The sequence below is a fragment of the Phacochoerus africanus genome, chromosome 10, assembly GCF_016906955.1.
Source record: "Phacochoerus africanus isolate WHEZ1 chromosome 10, ROS_Pafr_v1, whole genome shotgun sequence".
NCBI lineage: Eukaryota > Metazoa > Chordata > Mammalia > Artiodactyla > Suidae > Phacochoerus > Phacochoerus africanus.
The window spans coordinates 130,939,967-130,961,480 of record NC_062553.1 but is presented as its reverse complement, the minus strand read 5'-3'; the positions used below and the strand labels follow the sequence as shown (position 1 = coordinate 130,961,480).

Here is a 21,514-nt window from a genome sequence, read left to right as displayed (position 1 = left end):
ATCCCTAGCCTGGGAACTTCCATATTTCTCAGGTAAGGCCCTAAAAAAAATAATAAAAAAATAATTACCTGTGTGCTGGGGAGACTAACAGGAGAACAAAGCAGAAAAGCTAAAGATTCCGCCCAGGTTTTCCAGGCACTGCCAGTTCACGGTCCAGTTCAGGCTACTGGGCCTGGGAATGCCGTGTAACATGCAGAACAATGCAAGTACCTAGCAAGGTGGTTTAGGGGTAAAATAAAATCCAAGCGGTAAGAGTTCTGGCCTGAACTCTCAACCTTTGTCCTAGTGAACATGCAGAGTCTGACAGTTCAAGAGACTCCATAAAAACAAGATATCTTTACTCTTAACATGAAAATTAAATAAAAATCTTAAAAACACACATAAAAATTCCGACAATGAAATTGTGCACAATAAGGAAGCAGGGTAAGCTGGGATACGCCCATCTGACCTGGGGAGAGTTCATGTCTGCTCTGGAAAAGTGCACTGTCACCAAAGCATTCACAGAGCTGTCTCTAAGGGCACTCAGCGGCTTCCCTTACTCACCTTCCTGCCACTGCTTCTTGGGCAACCTCAGCCCAGAAAGCCTACCAGCCACAGCAGCACTGAGGGGCCAATTCCTAGCCACTCCTACCTACCTTTACTCACTCAGTCTGTTTGACGACGCCTAAGAGCCTGGATAAACATCACTGTCATTTTTAAGTTTGATAAAATGTTCCTTAAGGACACTTCACTTCCAGGGGCAAAATGCTAAGGGTTATGCAGAGTGTTAAGGGTTATGCTATAATTGATTGAAGAAAATTCTACTTATTGTACTTTTATTTTTCTTTTTCCTTTTAGGGCCTCCCCAACCGCATATGGAAGTTCCCAGGCTACGGGGTGAATCGGAACTACAGCTGCTGGCCTACACTACAGCTCACAGCAATGCCGGATCCTTAACCCAAGGGATTGACCCTGCAACCTCATGGTTCCTAGTCAGATTTGTTTCCCCTGAGCCACAACGGGAACTTCTACTTATTGTACTTTTTAATTAAATCTTATTAAATGTATTAAAAATAGAAGAAATGATAATCTAAAGAAAATAAACTATTCCACCAAGGTTCCCTGGAACCTTCAATGTGAAAAATAAATAAATTTTTTAAAAAGTCAGTACTGCATAGTGCAGTGGCATCAAGGTTTGAAGTAAGTTGTCAAGACATTTTGGCTGGAAGCCAACAAAATTGGAAAACAGGATCCTGATCTGCCAAGACTATTTGTGAAGACCAGCGTCTATAAATAATGTGATTTGAGGAGTTCCCATGTGGCTCAGTGGTCAATGAATCCAACTAGGAACCATGAGTTGCACGTTTGATCCCTGGCCTTGCTCAGTGGGTTAAGGATCCGGCGTTGCCATGAGCTATGGTGTAGGTCGGAGCTGTAGCTCTGATTTGATCCCTAGCCTGGGAACCTCCATATGCCGCGTGAGTGAGGCCCTAGAAAAAACAAAAAGAAAAAAGAATATGATTTGAGATGTCCTTAAAAATTGCCTTGCTAAAAAGACAGTCAGAAATTTGGAATAAAGAGTTTTCACCCTGGCATGTTTTAATTACCTTCCACATATACTATATACTTCATGTCAACAGATCAAGCTTCCAAATAAATAAAAACGACCCCATCAGCATGTGGGCAAGCTCACCTATACAAGCCTATACTTTCACACCGCATAACTCTGAATGTTCAGACATGAACATTGGCCACTCCATAAGCTTTGTTTCTTTTGTGTTCAAACTTAATAACTTACATTAAAAGACTGTCAGTTTTACCTTAGGAAGTTTCCTAAAGGTTTCAAAGTTCGAAAAATATTTCCAAAGTTTTCAAACATTATGACAAAATGATTAATCTCATAATTTTGTTGTTTTTATAAGGTGCATCTTCTTGTACTGAGGAAAAGAAAATAAACGGGGAAACTAAAGATTGCTCAATGGAGCAAGAAGACTCTTCTGTGAGTTCTGCACAGCTGGCTTCTCTGAATAGAGGGGACAAAAAGAAATTTCCCAAATATGTAATTCCATCTTTGTTCTAATGTCTTTATCAACATTTCTCGGAGCTCCCGTCATGCTGCAGCTGAAACGAATCCCACTAAGAACCATGAGGTTGCGGGTTCAATCCCTGGCCTCGCTCAGTGGATTAAGGATCCAGCGTTGCTGTGGCTGTGATGTAGGCCGGCAGCTGCAGCTCCAAATAGACACCTAGCCCAAGAAGCTCCAGATGCCGCAGGGGCAGCCATAAAAGCAAACAAATAAACAAACAAAAAACATTTCTCAAGATGAATTCTGAGGGATGGTTATGACTGCCTTTGAAAAAATGAATCCATGGTCAAATGGTGAACTATGCTAATGGGAACAATGAATCCCCAAGAGATATGACAGTGTTTCCCATCTGGTGTAAGATGACCTACGCAAGATTTATCAACACGAAGCCTTAAAAGATTTTAATAGCTCCACATTCCAACACTCAAAGAAGTAAAAGGCACACTCACAAAATTAAAAACATTAAAAGACCCGAAACCTGAAGCCAGTAAGCTATGGCCCCCAGGCCGATTTCTGTCAGTACATGAGGTAAAAACAATTTTTAAGTATTCTTCTAATGGTTGGGAAAAAGAGAGAAGAGTAATTGCTTGCCACATGAAACTCATATTGCAGCATCCATGAATAAAGTTTCATCGGAACACAGCTATGCTCATTTTTTAATCAATTATTTACAGCTTTCTTGCCACAACTGCAGAAGCGACTACTTGAATCAAAGACCACATGACATGCAAAGCCTCAAGTATTTACTCTCTGACCCTTTGGAAAAGAGGTCTGCCCTCTCCTGCCTTAGCTGATTAAACCTTGTATCTCCCTGAGCATCTGCCTGTGGGGGACACCTCTTCAGATGTGTCAGTACTGGAATGCCAGCTTAAGGCAGGAGTCCACTCTGCTGACCGCTGTTGCGGACTCCTCCTCAAGGTAGGTCTCTTGGCATTAAGACTTAAAAGGCAGCAGCACTGAGATGGGAAAACGACAGCAGTGTGCAAGAAGTCAGTAATATTTCCTTAGAGCCAACACCATGCCATCTTTTAGTACTGGGCAGAAATTCAATGCTAAGAAGATCAGGGGTGCCCTTTGTGGCTCATTGGTGAAGGAACCCAACTAGGATCCATGAGGATGTGTTTGAGTCCCTGGCCTCGCCCAGTGGGTTAAGGATCTGGTGCTGCTGGTGAGGCCATGAACTCTGGTGTAGGCTGCAGATTCGGCTCAGATCTGGCGTGGCTGTGGCTGTGACGTAGGCCAGTGGCTACGGCTCTGATTCGACCCCTAGCCCAGGAACCTCCATATGCCGCGTGGGTGCAGCCCTAAAAAGCAAAACAAACAAAAAACCCAACAAATTAAAACCACCCCCAAAATAACTGGCTACGCCGATTTTTTTTTTTTTTTGGAAAGGATGGTCCAATGACGTGGGAGTACAAGGGTTCTGAATGGCCGAGGGCTTGAGAAAAATGGGAAAATCATAAAAGAGTCATCACCAACAACTATGAACAGAATCTACCAAAAAGACAAAGGACAGCATTTTTCATCTTAGGAGAAGAGAACTCAAGTCTGCTTATCACCGTTGTGCTAACTCTACACCGTGCCAGGGGTCTAGTGCTCTCCCACGATTAGAGCCCCTCCCTGAGAAAGGTCCACTTTTCTAAGGAACAGCATGCCCAGGCAGGCTTTTCCTGCAGACGGTGGCTGCCTCTCCTGCCTTCGGGAGCGCCCGGTGGACCCCGAGCTGAACGCTTTGCTGCAAGACGCAAACCAATCCCTTTCCCTTCTCTCGCTCTCCCTCTTCCTTCCTTTCTCTCTTCCTTTCTCCACCTTGCGGGTTATACTCTCTTCCTAGCCCCTTGACCATCTGACTTGCCCTGAATTTTATGCCTGTGGGAATCTGTCATCCGTCTCTCCTCATAAGGAACCACACTCCACAAGAACAGGGATCTTGCTTCCTCCCACTCATTCACTGCTGTACACAAGCTCCAAAATGCGGCATAAGATCGAGGACAACTTGGTGAACGCATCGGGAAATGAACGTGTGTAGAAAACCCACAATGTGGCTGAACAGTAACTAAATGCGTCAACATTTTTGAAAAAAACTTTTTTCTAAAAAACTATCTATTACACCATGTCTAAATCAACAACAACTCTGAATGAGAACTCAGACTTGAGTTCTCTTCTCCTAAGATGAAAAACCCACTCAGAAAAAAGTTCTCTGCAAGTGAAAACTAGGTGGGTTCCCCTTGTTTCTACATCCCCAGTGGAATGGGCATAACGAAGGAGCGTGGGTGGGAGGTAACCGCCCTCCTAAGATAGATGGCATCGGAACCTGGGTCCCACATGCACAGGTCACAGCATAACCGGAAGACCCCGCCGGGTACCTGGGCTACGGACGCCTGGGGATTACCCAGTAAGTTTTTGAATGAACGCCTGGAAATCCATCGGAGCTGATGACAGAAGGAGGTGGTGTAGGTGATCTCCTTGTACACCGAACTCTTCTTCTTTTCCGACCCCCTGAGAACTGATCTAACTCAACTTTCGTGTCCTTGAAGAAGGAGGAGTTGGTATAAGACGCAGCAAGTTTTCCTATGAGGGGAGTATCTTTCTCGGCAGGCTCTTCGGGCTCTTGGGCTGCGGAACAGAAGTGGATGAAGAAGGGAAACGTCATTCACAACATAACGACTGATTTTGTCCATTTTTCTGTAACCCTCTTCTTAGATTCCTCCCTAGCACCATCATTCTAGGGCTTGAGCATAAACTATTAGGAGAGCTGTGCTCACTGCTTTACAAATCAGAAAAATACATTGGCTTACTTGCATAAGCTTGCACATACAGTAAACCCAGTGACCTTTGCCTAACTACACCATTTGAACCCTGATTCTTGTTTTTGGCCCGTGGCCCCCACAGCATGTATGGAAGTCCTGGGCCAGAGACTGAATCTCAGCCGGAGCTCTGACCACCGATGGCAGTTGCAGCAACACCAGATCCTTAACCCACTGCACCAGGCTGGGGATTGAACCGGTGCCTCCACAGACACGAGCCAGATCCACAGTGGGAACTCCAGACCCTAGTTCTTTTCAAATACACTTCTCATCATATGCAGTTATAACTCATAAGTAAAACCAAGACGACTCCAAAAAAATCTGGTCTTTGCTTTTCCAGCACGCAAATGCTCGACTGCCAACTTGCTCATTTCAGACCATTATACAGGTGGCCCTCTGTATCTGCGGACATGGAACCCATGGATACCAAGGCCCTACTGGAAGGGACTTGGGCATCCTTGAAGTTTCTATCTGCAAGGAGGGTCCTAGGACCAATCCCCTGAGGATACGTGGGGCCTCTGGGTAAATGAGGGACGTTTTTAAAAATGGCAACTCCCCTTGGAACTTTGGAACTGACACTGTCACACAAATGCTCACTGACCAGTTAAATGAAAAACACGGCTCTCCCGGGGATGACAAGTTCTGTGGTGCCTGATGCCATGAGACTGAATGTTGGTGTGCCTCCAAAATGCACATGCTCAAACCCACTCCCCACTGGGACCGTATCTGAAAGCAAGGCCAGGCCTTGGAGGGATGATCAGGTCACGAGGGGGGAGCCCTCATGAGCTGGGTTAGTGCCCTTACGAAAGCGGAACCAGAGAGCGCCCTCCCCGCGCCCCCACGGGAGGAGGCAAAGAGACGGCTGCCCATCGATGACTCACAAGCAGGTCCCCAAAAGACACAGAATCTGCTGGACCTTGATCCTTGATCTTAGACCTCCAGCCTACAGAACTGTAAGAAATGCTTGCTGCTGAAACCAGCCAGTCCACGGTATTTTTGCAGTAGAGGCTGAATACAGGAGGACACGTGGGGCCAGAGGACGGCCGGCACTAACACAAATTCACGCAGCCTCGTCGGCAGGAGCTACCACGTTGCTAAACTTCAGCCAAAGCAACCGGGCAATACGCTGCGATTCACCCAACGGGCTCACCTCCATCGTCTCTGTCCGCTCTGTTTAACACCACAGCGGAGGAGTCGCCGTTAATGACGTCCAGGAAGAAGTCTGCGGGGTTGTTGTAGGGCTCACAGCTGTAACCTACAAAAGAAAGGAAGGCAGCTACACACACTTGACAGTCTTGGGCAGTACAGAGTCCGGAGGTGAGGGAGGTGTGCCCGGGAGAGACGGCATCCAACAGTTTCCCCCTCACCTTCCGGCCCTCGTCTCCCCTCACTAATTTACTTTGTCCTTTGATATAGTCCGTCATCAAATATTTCCACACTGCTCTGCCCTGGCAAAACAACAGACGCTGAGCCAACCTCGGACTCTCAGAAAGTCTTCCTCTGGTGCTTGGTCCTCACGCATCATAATCCGTGAGACCCTGAAACAGCTGTCAGTACGCTCTGGTGCTTATCAGAAAGAACGTCTCCAAAATCGAAAGACAGGTCCAAGGAAAAAAGCAAGTTGAGGAGTTCCCATCGCGGTACAGCGGAAACAAATCGGACTAGGACCATGAGGTTGCCCGCTGGATCCCTGCCCTGGTTCAGACGGTTAAGGATCCGGCGTTGCCATGAGCTGTGCTGAAGGTCGCAGACTCGCCTTGGATCCCACGTTGCTGTGGCCGTGGCAGCAACAGCTCCGATTAGACCCCTAGCCTGGGAACCTCCACATGCCGTGGGTGCAGCTCTAAATAGGACAGAAGACCAAAAAGAAAAAAAAAAAGTTCGTTGGGGAAAAAAAAAAAAAAAACTATAGCAAGACTACTGCTCCTTAAAGCAAGGCGATCAAGCAGATCCGGCTAAGGCACAGCAGGACTGTGTTCAGGGGAGGCCTGGGCTAGTTCTGCTCTCCAAGTTCACCTGGGGACTGCCAGAATGCCAATACCCACTTTAGAATGACTGCTTCTGCCCCTACGAAATTCAGGTCCCAAATGATCATCTGCTGTTATGCTGCCCTAATTCCAACACAGTGAACACATCACCAGAACAGCCTTCTCAGGAGGACGGGGCTGGCCCAGCACAGCACAGCTGAATGCTTACTGGACTTGCTGCGGCGAGGTCACAGGGAAGGACAAATCTGACTCCCTGTTGGATCGGCTCCTTCTGTTTACCCTTTCTGTTCTGCTGCATCTGCTACCAGTTAGGAATGTTGCCTCTAGCCTGCAATACACAGGACAGCCGTTCTCAGGGCTCTGACCTTTAAAGGTGTACCGTTTGCGATACAAGGTTGCAGAACCGAGAATAAATTCCTCTTGTCCCAGGTTTACGGGAACATCGTGCCCTGACCTAGTGGACAGCTGTAAGAACAGAGGATTCCAAAACCAAGACGTCGGCAACAGTTAACTAACCCCTCTCCTGCTAAAATCAGAGAAGCTTGAATCCCAAGCTGGGGAAGGTGGTTGCTCGGGACAGCCGGTGCACCATCCTCTCCTTCTGCTGGCTTTCCGAACAAAGCCACTCTTCCTTGCCTCGCCAACTCAGCTCTCAGTTTACTGGCCTGGCGTACGGCCAGGAGTATGAGCTGGGACTCAGCGACAACACGATCAGCTTGGCCTGACGTCTGACCTCCCCTGAACTCCCTAGACTCACGTGTACTTCGTAAATGAAGAAGTTTCATCTTAAATGATGGGGGAGAAAGCAATTGTTTTAAGATAAGGCACAAGTCTAAAGAAAGTTTTGTATTTCCTTTTGCTGTTGTTGTTTTGTTTTTGTTTTTGTTTCGCTTTTTAGGGCTGCACCTGCAGCATGTGGAAGTTCCCAGGCTAGGGGTCAAAGTGCAGCTACAGCTGCAGGCCTTCACCCCAAACACAGCAACATCAGATCCGAGCCGAGTCTGTGACCACAGATCACGGCAACACTGGATCCCCCGACCCACCGAGCGAGGTCTGGATCAAACTCACATCCTCATGGATACTAGTTGGGTTTGTTTCTGCGGCACCACAATGGGAACTCCCATTGCCGTTTAAATAGAATCAGGCAGAAGTTCCCATCGGGGCTCAGCAGAAACAAATCCAACTAGTATCCATGAGGATGTGAGTTCAATCCCTGGCCTTGCTCAGGATCCAAATTGCCATGAGCTGTGGTGTAGGCCCGCTGCCACAGCTCCAATTTAAAACCTTGCCTGGGAACTTCCAAATGCGGCAGTTTCGAGTTAAAAAAGCAATAAGTAGGGAGTTCCCGTCGAGGCACAGTGGTTATGGAATCCAACTAAGAACCATGAGGTTACGGGTTCGATCCTTGGCCTTGCTCAGTGGGTTAAGGATCCGGCGCTGCCATGAGCTGCGGTGTGGGTCGCAGACACGACTCGGATCCTGTGTTGCTGTGGCTGTGGTGTAGGCCGGCGGCTACAGCTCTGATTCGACCCCTAGCGAGGGAACCTCCATATGCTGCGGGAGCGGTTCAAGAAAAGGCAAAAAGACAAAAAAAAAGGGCAAAAAATAATACCAGTACTAATAATAAAATAATCCATAGAACCAGGCAGTCCGGAACTGACAGAAATGTTGGCCCATTGAAGTCAGACTTAGGACTAGCCACTATGTTGACAGGTAAATCACACACATCCTATGTCTGCAATCTAATTTTACTGGAAAATCAAGCAGCATCTTCTTGAACCCCCAACCAAGGTGGATCAACATCCCATGTAAGGGAAGAACATGATAAAGCCTGATGGGTGTGGTCAAGAAGACAGAGAACTTGGGAACATTAGGCCTTTCTCAAAATATTCAACTGACAGATAACTGGCTCTGAGGCTAATATATGCACTGAACTGTTCCAGAAAGGTCACCAGAACCAGCAGCAGGGACAACGGATACAGACCCAGAAGAAACACACACACACACACACACACACACACACACACGCAGAAAAAGAGACCAAAATACCAAGCTGGCAGGGCAAGGTGAAGAACGACCCTAGCACCAAACCAGCCAAAGACATGCTGAAGTGGTGGAACCAAGCCCATCACTTCAAAGATAAACAGCACCTCCGTCGACCCCTTGTTCTCTCTCAGGAGCCTACGAAAGAAGGCTGCTACCGCACGAAAAAGTCAACCGTACCGATGGAGGCAAAGTATCCCAAGGCCTCCCGAGCAGGTCCATGGAACATGAGTCTTCCTGAGGCCAACAAGGTGAGGCTATCAAACAACTTAAAGATGGAGTAACGAGGCTGGTGAATGGAGAAGATGATGGTCCGTCCTTGTTTAGACATCCTACGTCAAACGTAAGAAGACGACAAGGCATTAAACCGCTGAAGCTTGCATTTCTCGGCAACACACTTAGTGGCCCTGCCTGTAGAGCATCGAGTGAGAAAAAATCGCTTTGCTTTTCCCACACTTCTCATCTCATGTGATCTCTCTGATAGTTAGGGAACCTTAAAATCAATGCTCTCATGAAAAGCTAGGGTTTCTAAAGTGAGTTCTATGGGCAGTCTACAATCAGCCAGAATATTCATCGGACATGCAGATCTGGAGTTCCCGTTGTGGCACAGCAGGAATGAACCCGACTAGTACCCATGAGGATGCAGGTTCAATCCCTGGCCTTGCTCGGTGGGTCAAGAATCTGGCATAAGCTGTGGTGTAGATTACAGTTACAGCTCGGGTCCGGTGTTGCTGTGGCTGGGGTGTAGGCTGGTAGCTGTGGCTCCCATTAGACCCCTAGCCTGGGAACCGCCATGTGCTGCAGGCACAACCCAAGAAAAACATAATTATAATTTTCTTATAATGCAGGAGTTCCCGTCGTGGCACAAAGGAAAAGAATCCGACTAGGACCCATGAGGTTGCACATTTGATCCCTGGCCTCGCTCAGTGGGTTAAGGATCTGGCGTTGCTGTGGCTGCGGTGTAGGCTGGCAGCTATAGCTTTGAATAGACCCCTAGCCTGGGAACCTCCATATGCTGCGGGTGCGGCCCCAAAAAGAAAAAAAAAGTGCAGCTCCCTGGACAGTTTTCTCATACCTATTGGGTCGAGGGAATCCCTATATCTTTAACAAGCACCCAGGTCATTTGCAAGTACACTCAAGTTTGAAAACTTACTACGGATTAAATTGAAAATACGAGTCATATGTCCCATCCCCACTGATCATTTACTTAACTCTTCTGGATCTTTAGGAACTATTTTTCATTCTTCTGCCCTAATAATATAGTGAACATTACTTGGTACTCACTATATCTTTGCTAAATACTTTATAGAAAATTTATCGTGAAATAAATTTTCACCATATTGTTATAAGGCAGGGCCAATTATTATTACTTTTATATAACACGTAAGGCTTAGATAATGAAGCAGTGGCCCAAAGTATCAGAATTAGAAGGGGCAGGGCTGGGATTGGATCCCTGGGCTATTTCCATGGCCAAAATTACCTTCACACAGGAGTTACTACTTAATGGGGAGAAGAAACAAAGGCCGAAACTCACCGTTCAAAAGCTGTTATTTATGAAAACAGTTTATGAGAAGAATCACTTAAGCATTTTCTAATCACTTACTGTATCATGACCCTGGGTACACATTTGTTCTGTCTCCAAGATGACAGGCCAGTCGATCAATCATTTCCAAACAACGTGGAACAGAAGTAGCAATGTGGAACAGAATGTGCAAGCCAAACAGGACCTTATAACCCAGTCTGAAGATGATATAAGCAGCGTAGTAAGAGGCCAACAGGACTCAGCCAGGAAGAGAAAGGGCAGTGGAGGCGGGGGAAGATGGCAAAAACCGTGCGACCCAAGCTCGGCTCCCGAAACCACAGGTATTTCAGTGTCACTGCAGAGCTGAGGTGACATATAGAGGCAGGCACTGAGGGACTGCATCAAAAAACAGCCCCATCAGACTTCCCGTCGTGGCTTAGCAAAAAGGAATATGACTAGCATCCTGGAGGACGCAGGTTCAATCCCTGGCCTCGCTCAGTGGGTTAAGTATCCAGCGTTGCCGTGAGCTGTGCTGTAGGTGGCAGACTCGGCTCGGATCTTGCGTTGCTGTGGCCCTGACAAAGGCCAGAAGCTGTAGCTCTGATTCAACCCCTAGCCTGCGAACCTCCATATGCCACAGGTGCAGCCCTAAAATGCCAAAAAAAACCCAAAATATATGATGGATGTATTCTCTAACTGAAACTGAACCCCAGACTGATTACTTGACATCTTCACTTATACACGTGTACAACTGACATCTCAAGCATCTTCCCGTTTCTTCTTATCTGAGCAAACAGACTTGCTTGTGAGGGCAGGGCATCAGGGGATGCACGGTAATGATAAGGCCGGGGTGCCACATGGTTTGTCTGGCAGCTTTTTTTTTTTTTTTTTTCTTATGGTCGCAGCCCTGACATATGAAGTTCCCTGGTCAGGGATTGAATCTGAGCCACAGCTGCAGCAATGCCAGATCCCTTAACCTACAAAGGATCAAACCCCTGCCTCCACAGCAACCCGAGCCACTGCAGTCAAGATTCTTAACCCACAGTGTCACAGCAGGAACTCCATGTGGCAGCTTTTAAGAAATGGAAACAGGGGGTTACCCCAGAGGTGGTAGGCAGAGGGAATGGCCAGAGTGACTAGAGATTGATTACACTGAAGGATCATGTTATTTGACTCAGCAAGTAAGTAAACATATTGCGATAATGGGAGCCAAGTTTCTCACTATCTGAAAATTTAAAAACTTGCAGGGAGTGCCTATCAAGGCTCAGCGGTAACGAACCTGAGGATGCAGATTCAATCCCTTGCCCTGACCAGTGGGTTAAGTATTCAGCACTGCGATGAGCTGTGGTGTAGGTCGCAGACATAGCTCTGATCTGGAATTGCTGGCGCTGTCATGGTGGCTAGCAGCTGCAGCTACAATTCGACCCCTAGCCTGGGAACGTCCATATGCTGTGGATGTGGCCCAAAAAAGGGAAAAAAGAAAAGAAAAGAAAAGAAAAACATGGAAAGGATGAAGACTAAAAAAATCTCAAGTATTAGATCAGAATTGGAAATAGTATGACGTCACGAGCTCATGATTTTTATTTATTTATTTATTTTTTGTCTTTTTGCCATTTCTTGGGCCACTCCCACGGCATATGGAGGTTCCCAGGTTAAGGGTAGAATCAGAGCTGTAGCCACTGGCCTATGCCAGAGCCACAGAAACACGGGATCTGAGCCTCATCTGCAAACTACACTACAGCTCAAAGAAACACCGGATCCTTAACCCACTGAGCGAGGCCAGGGATCGAACCCGAAATCTCATGGTTCCTCGTCAGATTTGCTAACCACTCACGGAAACTCCCCATGTTTTTGTAATATATGTACTAACACAGCAATAGTTACAAATCCATTTACTTGTATCATTCTAGTCATATGCTATATATACACACACACACAAAATATATATTTATAGCAAACACATATTTCCAAATAAAATATAGATATGTATTTCTGTTATTTATGGTCACATACACATGTACTTCTTAGCTCTGTCTGCTGAGCGGCTCTAGAAGCACTGACACTCCTGTAGCAGTGAGCACACTTGAGTAACCAGATTTTGGTTTCTAAATCCTAACTACACCAGAAGGAACCAGGGGGCTCTGAGGAGAACATCTGACACAGGAAAAGCACAAAATGAGTCTGAATCATCTTGCTCACCATAAAGTAAAGACATGCCTGAGGAATAATTCCAAGCACGTCAAAAGGACACAAAAGCAGACCAAAGGGACACACGTGCTCTGTGCTCTGGCCAGATCGGGGTGAATTTAGTCATAAAAATAAATAACAACAACCCAAATTATAACCCTTGGAATAAAAGAAAAATACGAACAAATACAAATGAACAGAGAAGGAGGAGAACTCCTTTCCCCTAATACGGGTAGAAAGAATGACGTCAAGAGACAATCACCCCTTGGCAAGCAACACACGAGCAGCTGACAGTGGCCGGAGCTGTGAGTACCGGCCACCACTGGTGCATGGAGACTTGACAGGGAACAGGAGGTCTGATCATCTTCCCTGACAAACCACTGACCAACGACAAAGGGGACAACACTTATGTCACCGCAGACAAAGGCACCACACACCAACAGGACCGCTGATGAAGGTTCCCATCCGCCACGACGGGAGACGCCCGAATCAGGCAGCCCCTCGTGTCTCGCACTGAGAACACAGCCCCACTTCTGCGGTGTCCCTGCCAAGAGTCCATGGCCTGCGTCTGCACGTGAGGAAGCACTGGACGGGCCCGGCTTAAGGGCCTCCCTAGGAAATGTGCTGTCCACTGTGTGTGAGGACGTGACAGGTGGGGAAAGGGTACAGACCTGCTCAGGATGAGAAAAGATAGAGTGTTTCTGGAGAGAATCCTGAGCCAAAAGGAAAAAAAGGCACTTTCTGGGGCAGGTGGTGAGGTCTGACGGAGTTTACGGACCGGATGGTAGCAACGGCCCCAACGCCGACTCCCTGGCTGCCAGGCACGTGAGGTGGTAACGTGGGAACAGCGGCCAGGGCACCCAGGGATGACGGTACACGGTGTCAGAAAAAGACGATGTGCGGGAGGGCGGGGGGCAAAGAGAGTCAAAAGGCAGCAGCTGGGGAGTCAAGGTAGGGGGACGTGGGACTCCTGGGCATTCCTTTAACTGTTTTGTCAAAACCGTTGAAATTTTTTAAAAAGTGGCCCCAGAAAAGGCAAAAACACACACACAAAAAAAAGGGTTTTTAATAAATAAATAAATAAATAAATAAAAAGATGTCCACAACTTAGCTCTTGTGCTTTCTCCTATAACCACGTTTCGCCCACCATCCTCTTTCCTCATAAAAGTAAATGGCCCTCTTGATTCCACTCTTCCCTTTCTCAGGCCCCAAATCTTAGGCATGGGTTTTTCGGGTGTCGTCACACCCTGCATCCCACTCCGGAGCTAATCCTGTTGCTTCTACCTACGAAACGGAGAGAATCCACCCACCTCACACCACCACCCCAGTCGGAGCCGACGGCCTCACAGCTCAACGGAGCCAATTCAGACATCGCCTCCTCACCGCATCCCTGCCACTCACCCTCGCCCGATCACACAGCCTTTCCTCTAGACAGCTGCCAGTCCTTTGTTCTAAAAGGCTCTCAACTCTTTCCATGTCCCCCAGAGACCATCAAAGCCGTAGTTCTTACAGCGGCCCACGGTCGACAGAACCTGCCACTCTTAGTGCCACCTCAGGCACTATTCTACTATGGACGCAACTGAACTGCGTGCCCCCGAATTCAAGTTGAAGTCCTACCTCCCAGCACCTGAGAATACACTGCATTTGGCTATTAGGTCTTTTTTTTCTTTTTCTTTTTTTATTATACTTGATTTTGGAGATTGGGTCTTTCAACAGGTAATTATGGTTACATAAGGCCATGTGGGTGCCACCATCCAATAAGGATCACTGTCCTCATAAGAAGAGGAGAACTCGGGGAGTTCCCGCCGTGGCTCAGCGGAAGTGGATCTGATTAGGAACCATGAGGTTGTGGCTTTGATCCCTGGCCTTGCTTCCTGGGTTAAGGATCTGGTGTTTCCGAGAGCTGTGGTGTGGGTCGCAGATGCGGCTTGGATCCCGCGTTGCTGTGCCTCTGGCGTAGGCCGGTGGCTACAGTCTGATTAGACCCCTAGCCTGGGAACCAACCGCGGGAGGGGCTCAAGAAAAAATGCAAAAAGATGAAAAAAAAAAAAAGAATCTGGCATATTCATGAGCTGTGGTGTAGGCTGAAGATGTGTCTCTGATTTGATGTGCTGTGGCTGTGGCGTCGGCCAGCAGCTGTAGCTCTGACTGGACCCCTAGCCTAGAAACCTCCATATGCCACGGGTGCAGCCCTTAAAAACAAAAAAAAAAACAAACAACAAAAAAAGAGGAGAACAGGACACAGACACACCAAGGGAAAATGAAGCGAGGACACAGAGAGAAGACAGGCACCCACAAGCCAAGGAGAAAGGACTCAGAAGAACCAGCCCTGCCGATTTCCTGATCCTGGACTTCTAACCTCCAGGAATGTGAAAAGCCACATTTCTGTTTTAAGCCACCCAGTGTGTTTCATTTTTCATGAGCCACTTCTACTTGTTAGTTGACTGTTTCCCTCCAACAACGAAGGAGAAATTTGTGTCTGTCGTGCTTACTACTAGATCCCCTGCACTAAGAATAACACCTCGTACAGAGCAGGTGCACAGATACTGGATGCGTGAAAGAATCACAGTCGCAGAGCCTTTACCTCTTCAGGAGCAAAAGGACAGCATTTGCTGTGCTGGAGTCTAAGCCAGTCGTGGGCTCGTCCAGGAACAAGATGGATGGGTCAGTAATAAGCTCCATTGCAATACTAGTCCGTTTTCTTTCTCCTCCAGACACACCACGGATAAACTGGGTTCCAACCTAAAGCACAAATATTATCGTTATGAACAGTAACAACCAGAGCCCCTACTGCTCGTGCAGCTCCTGACACGTGCCAACCCTAGCAAGGGCACTTTCTCTCATCAGCCTCGCTGAGTCTCAACAGCAAATAAATGACTATGTGGGAGAAGAGCTAAGGTTGCTCTTTAATTTGAAGAATACACCGAGCCTCAGCTCAGAGCTGGGAAGTGGTTAATCCCGATAGGAAACCCACGCTTTGAACAGCTCCGTATGTTTCTTATCCCATCAAATATTTAGTTTAAAGACAGTTAAGCTAGAGCACTAATAGATATGGTTCTGACATGGTGAAATCAAGACTAAAAAGGGAGATGGGGAGAGGAGACGAAAGCTGAAAGCATTTATTATAATTTGTTAGGTTCTCATACCCTCCCCATCACCCTCCCACTGCCCGCCCCCCCCCCCCCCCACCGCAAAAAAAAGTCCGAACTGTGGCTTGGCAGCTGAGAAAGTTCACTTTCGAAGGCAGCTATGCTAACCACTATGCCACTGACGCCAAGAACGTTCACTTGGCACAACATCACACTGGCACCTCTTAAACCACCAAAGCTTCCCTCATTGAACCCCCCCATACCCTAACTCACTGCAGAATTCCTCACTCACTCCTTCTGACAAATTCAGGAGGCAGAGTTTCTACGGGGCAACTGGCTGGGTGTTTCCAACGAGTCATGTCACTGTGTGGTGGGGGACCAGAAAGGCTTAGGGGGAGGTAAGAATTCTCCTTTTCTTCTTCTTTTTGGCCACACCCACAGCGTGCAGAAGTCCTCAGGCCAGAGACTGAACCCACACCACAGCAGCAACCCAAGCCACAGCAGTGACAACACTGGATCCTTAACCCGCTGAGCCACCAGGGAATTCCCTAGGAAACAAGTCCTACATTAAGAGTCTGCAAAGAGCCATGAGCAAGTGCCACCCCTGCCCTTTACTGGGTGTTATAACACCTGAGCTGGCAGGGACGCTTGGGTCACAGCTGGGGAAATGCAAATAGATAGGACCTGGGCATAGCTGATAGCAAGACACCGTTAATTTGGTTAGTTGATAATGGTGCTGCGGAAATGCAGGCAAAGTTCTTTTCTTGAAGATGCAGAAGTAGGATCAAGAGCGACATAACATGATACGCCTAAGTTTCCTTAAAATGCTTCCGAAAAAATAAGCTGAGGCGATTACGAGGTAAGATGAACACCTGGGAAATCTAGTCGTTATAATTACTAAACGTTATTAGTAATCGTACCATTACATCAATTACCTGATGGTCACGTCATCACTATGTAAACAAAGACCAAATCTGTCTCCAGACGGAGTCTGTTCCTAGAGCTCTCATCTTTGGGCGCCACTGCCTGTGCTTAGTCATGCTGGCTCTGCACTGTTGGTGAAAGGCTGTTGCCTAAGGCCTGAAATATACAGGGCAGCCCATTCTCTAGACCTCGACCTTTAAAGGTATACCATTGTCACTCATACGGAGGAAAAAGCTGTGGGACAGAGAATAGCCTTTGGCTGGCTGGAGGATTATAGGAACACGGCGACCAGAGCCACAGGGACGGCTGCAAGAACAAAGGATTCTGGCACCAAGAGGGCTGCAACAACCAACCACACCTCGACTCCTCTTTTAGTATAAAAGAAGCCTGAGTTCTTACTTGGGTGAGTTGGTGCTTTGGGACAAGAGTCCACCATCTTCTCCATTTGCTGGCTTTCCAAATAAAGTCACTCTCCCCGACCCCAACGACACATCTCTCAATTTACTGTCCTGTCATGCAGAGAGCCTTACAGGTTTGGACTCAGTAACAAGTAATCAGACCATTCTAATTGTTTCGCTTAAATTTTAGTTAAAAGTTTAAAGATTTTGCAGTTCCTGTTGTGGCTCAGTGGGTTAAGAACCCGACTCGTATCCATGAGGATGTGGGTTCGATCCTTGGCTTCACTTAATGGGTTAAGGATCCAGTGCTGCCATAAGCTTCGGCATAGGTCACAGATGAGGCTCAGAAATGGCATTGCTGTGGCTGTGGTGTAGGCCTGAGGCTGCAGCTCCGATTCAACCCCTAGCCTGGGAACTCCCATATGCCAGAGGTGCAGCCCTAAAAAGAAAAAAAGAAAGCTAAAAAATTTTGGAGTTCCTGTTGTGAAACAGCAGAAATGAATCTGACTGGGAGACATGAGGTTGCTGGTTCAATCCCTGGCCTTACTCAACGGGTTAAGGATCTGGCACTGCCTTGAGCTGTGGTGTAGGTCATAGCCGAGACTTGGATCTGGCGTTGCTGTGGCTGTGGTGTTGGCTGGCAGCTACAGCTCCAATTAGACCCTAGCCTGGGAACCTCCACATGTTGCAACTGCGGCCCTAAAAAAAAAAAAAAGCAGAAAAAAAATTAATGTATCATTTCAACTAATTAGAGAAAGACATTCTAATTCAATAATGCCCTTTAGCTTATTTTCCCCGGAAATCCACCCAAGGATCTTAGGACAATGACCCTCTGTCAGTAGAGAACGTTTTCTTAAATGCCTACTGGAAAAACAACATCAAATAAACCGAGCCAAGGCAAAGGAAACCTAATCACTCATAAGATGAAAATAAGTGGAAAACACTCGCATCTCAGAGTTATTCTTCCAAACAAAACAGGGCAAAACATACATTACATTAAAGAATGTCAGAAAGTATCATATGAAGCATACAGAGCAGGAGCCCCCGGATGTTCACCATTTGTGAATGCCAGACGTACACCTCTCAAAAGTGATGGACCAAAGTCCCCTGGAGGAAGAGAAGCACAGCTAAAAGGGGAAAAGAAAACAGGAAGAAGGAAGGTTAGTGTGACGACACGACAGGAGGGGTGACGACACGACACGAGGCACGACAAACAGTCGGCGTGGGCGAGAAGCCAGAGCTTCACCACGTGGAAGGACCACGGATGCTTTGCCAAAGAACACTCACACGCTAGAGCACACGGCCACACTGCATTCCCAGGGTTCAATCATTCCTAGTTTTTTAAACTGGTTCACTTCCATCTTCAGGCTAGATAACCCATCGCTTTTCTCACGGTTCCAGAGAGCAGCCACTCGGGACCACGCATGTTCCAGAAAACCGCTGAAGAAGTTCCACTATCCACACAGGGCCCATTTGGCCAGCTATGACACTCTCCGTTGCTCTACATTACCTTGGAATCGGCCACTTTATCCAGACCCAACTCTTGAATGACCATGTTAATCCGCTCATTTTTTTCATGATTTGTCATGGTGGTCGGAAGCCGAAGAGCTGCCGAGAACTGTAAGTTTTCTCTCACTGTCAGCGTTCCCATCACGACGTCATCCTTAAAGCAAAACGGCATTTTCACAAGACTACATGCTCTGTAGTGCATGTACCTTATTCATAACAACAACATACCCCGAGTTCCCGGCCCGGCTCAGTGGTTCACGAACCGGACGGGTATCCATGAGGACGCAGGATCAATCCCTGGCCTCGCTCAGTGGGTTCACGATCCAACGTTACCGTGAGTTGTGGTCTAGGTTACAGACACAGCTCGGACATGGCTTTGCTGCGGCTGTGGTGGAGGCTGGCAACTGTAGCTCCGATTGGACCCCTAGCCTGACAGCTTCCATGTGCCATGGGTGCGGCCCTAAAAAGACCAAAAAAAAAAAAAAAAGAAAGAAAATACCCAAGTTCTAGCTAATAACGAGCTTGCAATTAGACAATTCACAGTAACTCCAGGATGCAGACTGCTGCAAAGCCTGATGAAATCCTTCTCATTCCCAATCTGCTCGCCCAGAGAGAACACAGGGGATTCCCATCGCTACCTTTCCAGACTGTTTAACACAAAGGTCTGCCAAACACAGTTCTAAGCTCGAGGATGGAGAGAAGTGAAGTGAAGAAAAACAGAAAACAGTCATGTCCTTTAGAAATGATATGACAACAAGAATTGATATCATTGCCCTTACAGGAGTCATATTCCAGATTCTTTTCACTGAATACTGTGCTGAATCTTATGGGGCATTATGAAAGGCTGACATAAAGAAAAATTGTTTCTATGAGGATGTCCCACAGTCAATTAGAAACACACTCCCTTGTGAGCCAAGGCACTCGCCCAGTACAGAAACAGAGAAATCCATAATGTAAATCCACAAATGCTTACCTGTACCACGTAACCTGAGTTACATTTAAAATTGGCAGGTCGAGGTGCTCCATTGATCAAAACATCTCCAGATAATCCATGCGGATCTTTCCTTGCAGCTAAGACATCTAACAACCTGTTTAAAAAAAAATGCGTTGTTCCGGGTTTTTTTCCACCCAACCTGGGTTTTCGCTCTCAGCTCACCTGAATCCAAATTCTGCTCAAGTTAGAATATTAACTTTTCAAGACTCATATTGTTTTATGTATACATAAAGATATACAGCTCTTTCAAGGCTCACCTCTTTTTTCTTTCTTCTCTTTTCTTTTCTTTTTTTTAACTACATGCTACAGTAAAGCCCAAAAACGTGAACGCAGGCAAAGCGCTGCGGGCTGATCCGGACAGAGCACCCAACATGCCTCCAGGCTGTGCGATATCCGGTACTGAGGTCCCGAGGCAGGCCCTGTGCCCCTCGGTCTAAGACGCAAGCCCTCCCTTTCGCCTCGGGCTCCGCCTCCCCACTCTCCATTGTACCCCTTCCCTTCCCTGTCCACAGCACAAACCATGGCTGACAGCTGCATGCCAATCGCCTGATCACGTCCTGTTAGGAAGGCTGACCTAGAAAGACGTCCCCATCCTCAGGACAGAACCACAACCCAGCACAACTGCACGCTCCCCACCGCACCTAGACCTGGACCAGACGCCCAGGCAAAGCGCAACGAGCACCTGCTCACATAAAGCTGATCTTTAAAGGCACACGGAAACTCGGGGTGGGGAACAGGAAGGAGACCAAGAGCTACAGAGCTCCAGTTATACAGTCAGTGAGCCACGGGGATGCGAGACACGGCGTGAGGAGCACGGGCAGTGATACTCCAGTAACTCTGTATCGGTACAGAGGGCTAGACGGACCACGGCGATCATTTCACCATGGCTGCCAATGTCGAATCACTGTGTGGCACACCTGCAACTAATGTAAGATTGCATGCCAACTCTAACTCCATTTTGAAAAGCCACACATTAAAACTACAGAGAGAAAGCTTACTTATACTGCTATACTCACGAAGATTTGCCTCCACCGGTGGGTCCCAGAATGGCATTGAGGCCAGGTTTCATGATCCCACTGCAAATGCAAAAACACACCAAGTTACTGACCCACTTTAAAAGCAATTCTATTATTTAGGGTGGGCCTTTAACACACTCAATGAAAACCGATGAAACTGCCGACAAGGGGGAGAAAAAAAGGCACCAATCAACTCTCAAAGGAAAAAGATACTCAATTGTTGGTTAACAGAAATCTAGCACACAAAAAATGTCAATCACTACTGAGGACTTAGAAGAAAAACGCCTTGGGTCTTAATTCCTTTCACTTCTTTTTTTTTTTTTGGTCTTTTTGTCTTTTTGCCTTTTCTAGGGCCACTCCTGCGGCATGTGGAGGTTCCCAGGCTAGGGGTCGAATCGGAGCTGTAGTCACTGGCCTGTGCCAGAGCCACAGCAACACGGGATCGGAGCCGCATCTACGACCTACACCATAGCTCATGGCAACGCCGGATCCTTAACCCACTGAGCAAGGCCAGAGATCAAACCCACAATCTCATGGTTCCTAGTCGGATTCGTTAACCACTGCACCCCCACGGGAACTCCTCTTTCGCTTCTCTTCTACAACATTTAAATTGTTTTGGAAAAGGACACAAGAACTTTCAAGGTTCCTTGAGGTCGCAGACGCTGGCGAAGCCCTTTGCTCCCCTCACTCCTCCCTCGCAGTGTAAAGTGCAGAACAGTCCTGGGTGATGCCTGATGAGAATTAGCTTCACGCCACCTGATGTGCTACCTAAGCAGCATTCCCACTGCTCAAATCCAGTCACACAAGAAACAATATATCTGAAACAGAAATTCAGTGGCCGGGCGTTCCAGTCGGGGCTCAGCAGTAAGGAAGCCAACGAGTGCCCATGAGGATGTGGGTTTGATCCCTGGCTCTGCTCAGTGAGTTAAGGATCCTGGGTTGCTGGGGCTGTGGCACAGGCCAGCATCGAT

The 21,514-nt window shown here is 47.4% G+C and overlaps 1 protein-coding gene across 1 annotated transcript in view; it reads right to left on the bottom strand.

Annotated features, from left to right (window-relative positions):
* The window catches only part of LOC125137308 (broad substrate specificity ATP-binding cassette transporter ABCG2-like), a 61,052-nt gene that overhangs the window by 11,174 nt on the left and 28,364 nt on the right, over positions 1–21,514 (bottom strand). The window contains 8 exon segments of the mRNA XM_047797954.1: positions 4,433–4,560; positions 4,563–4,682; positions 6,024–6,128; positions 9,085–9,236; positions 15,198–15,355; positions 18,535–18,687; positions 19,507–19,621; positions 20,544–20,603. Coding sequence (XP_047653910.1) covers positions 4,433–4,560; positions 4,563–4,682; positions 6,024–6,128; positions 9,085–9,236; positions 15,198–15,355; positions 18,535–18,687; positions 19,507–19,621; positions 20,544–20,603 — 991 coding nt within the window.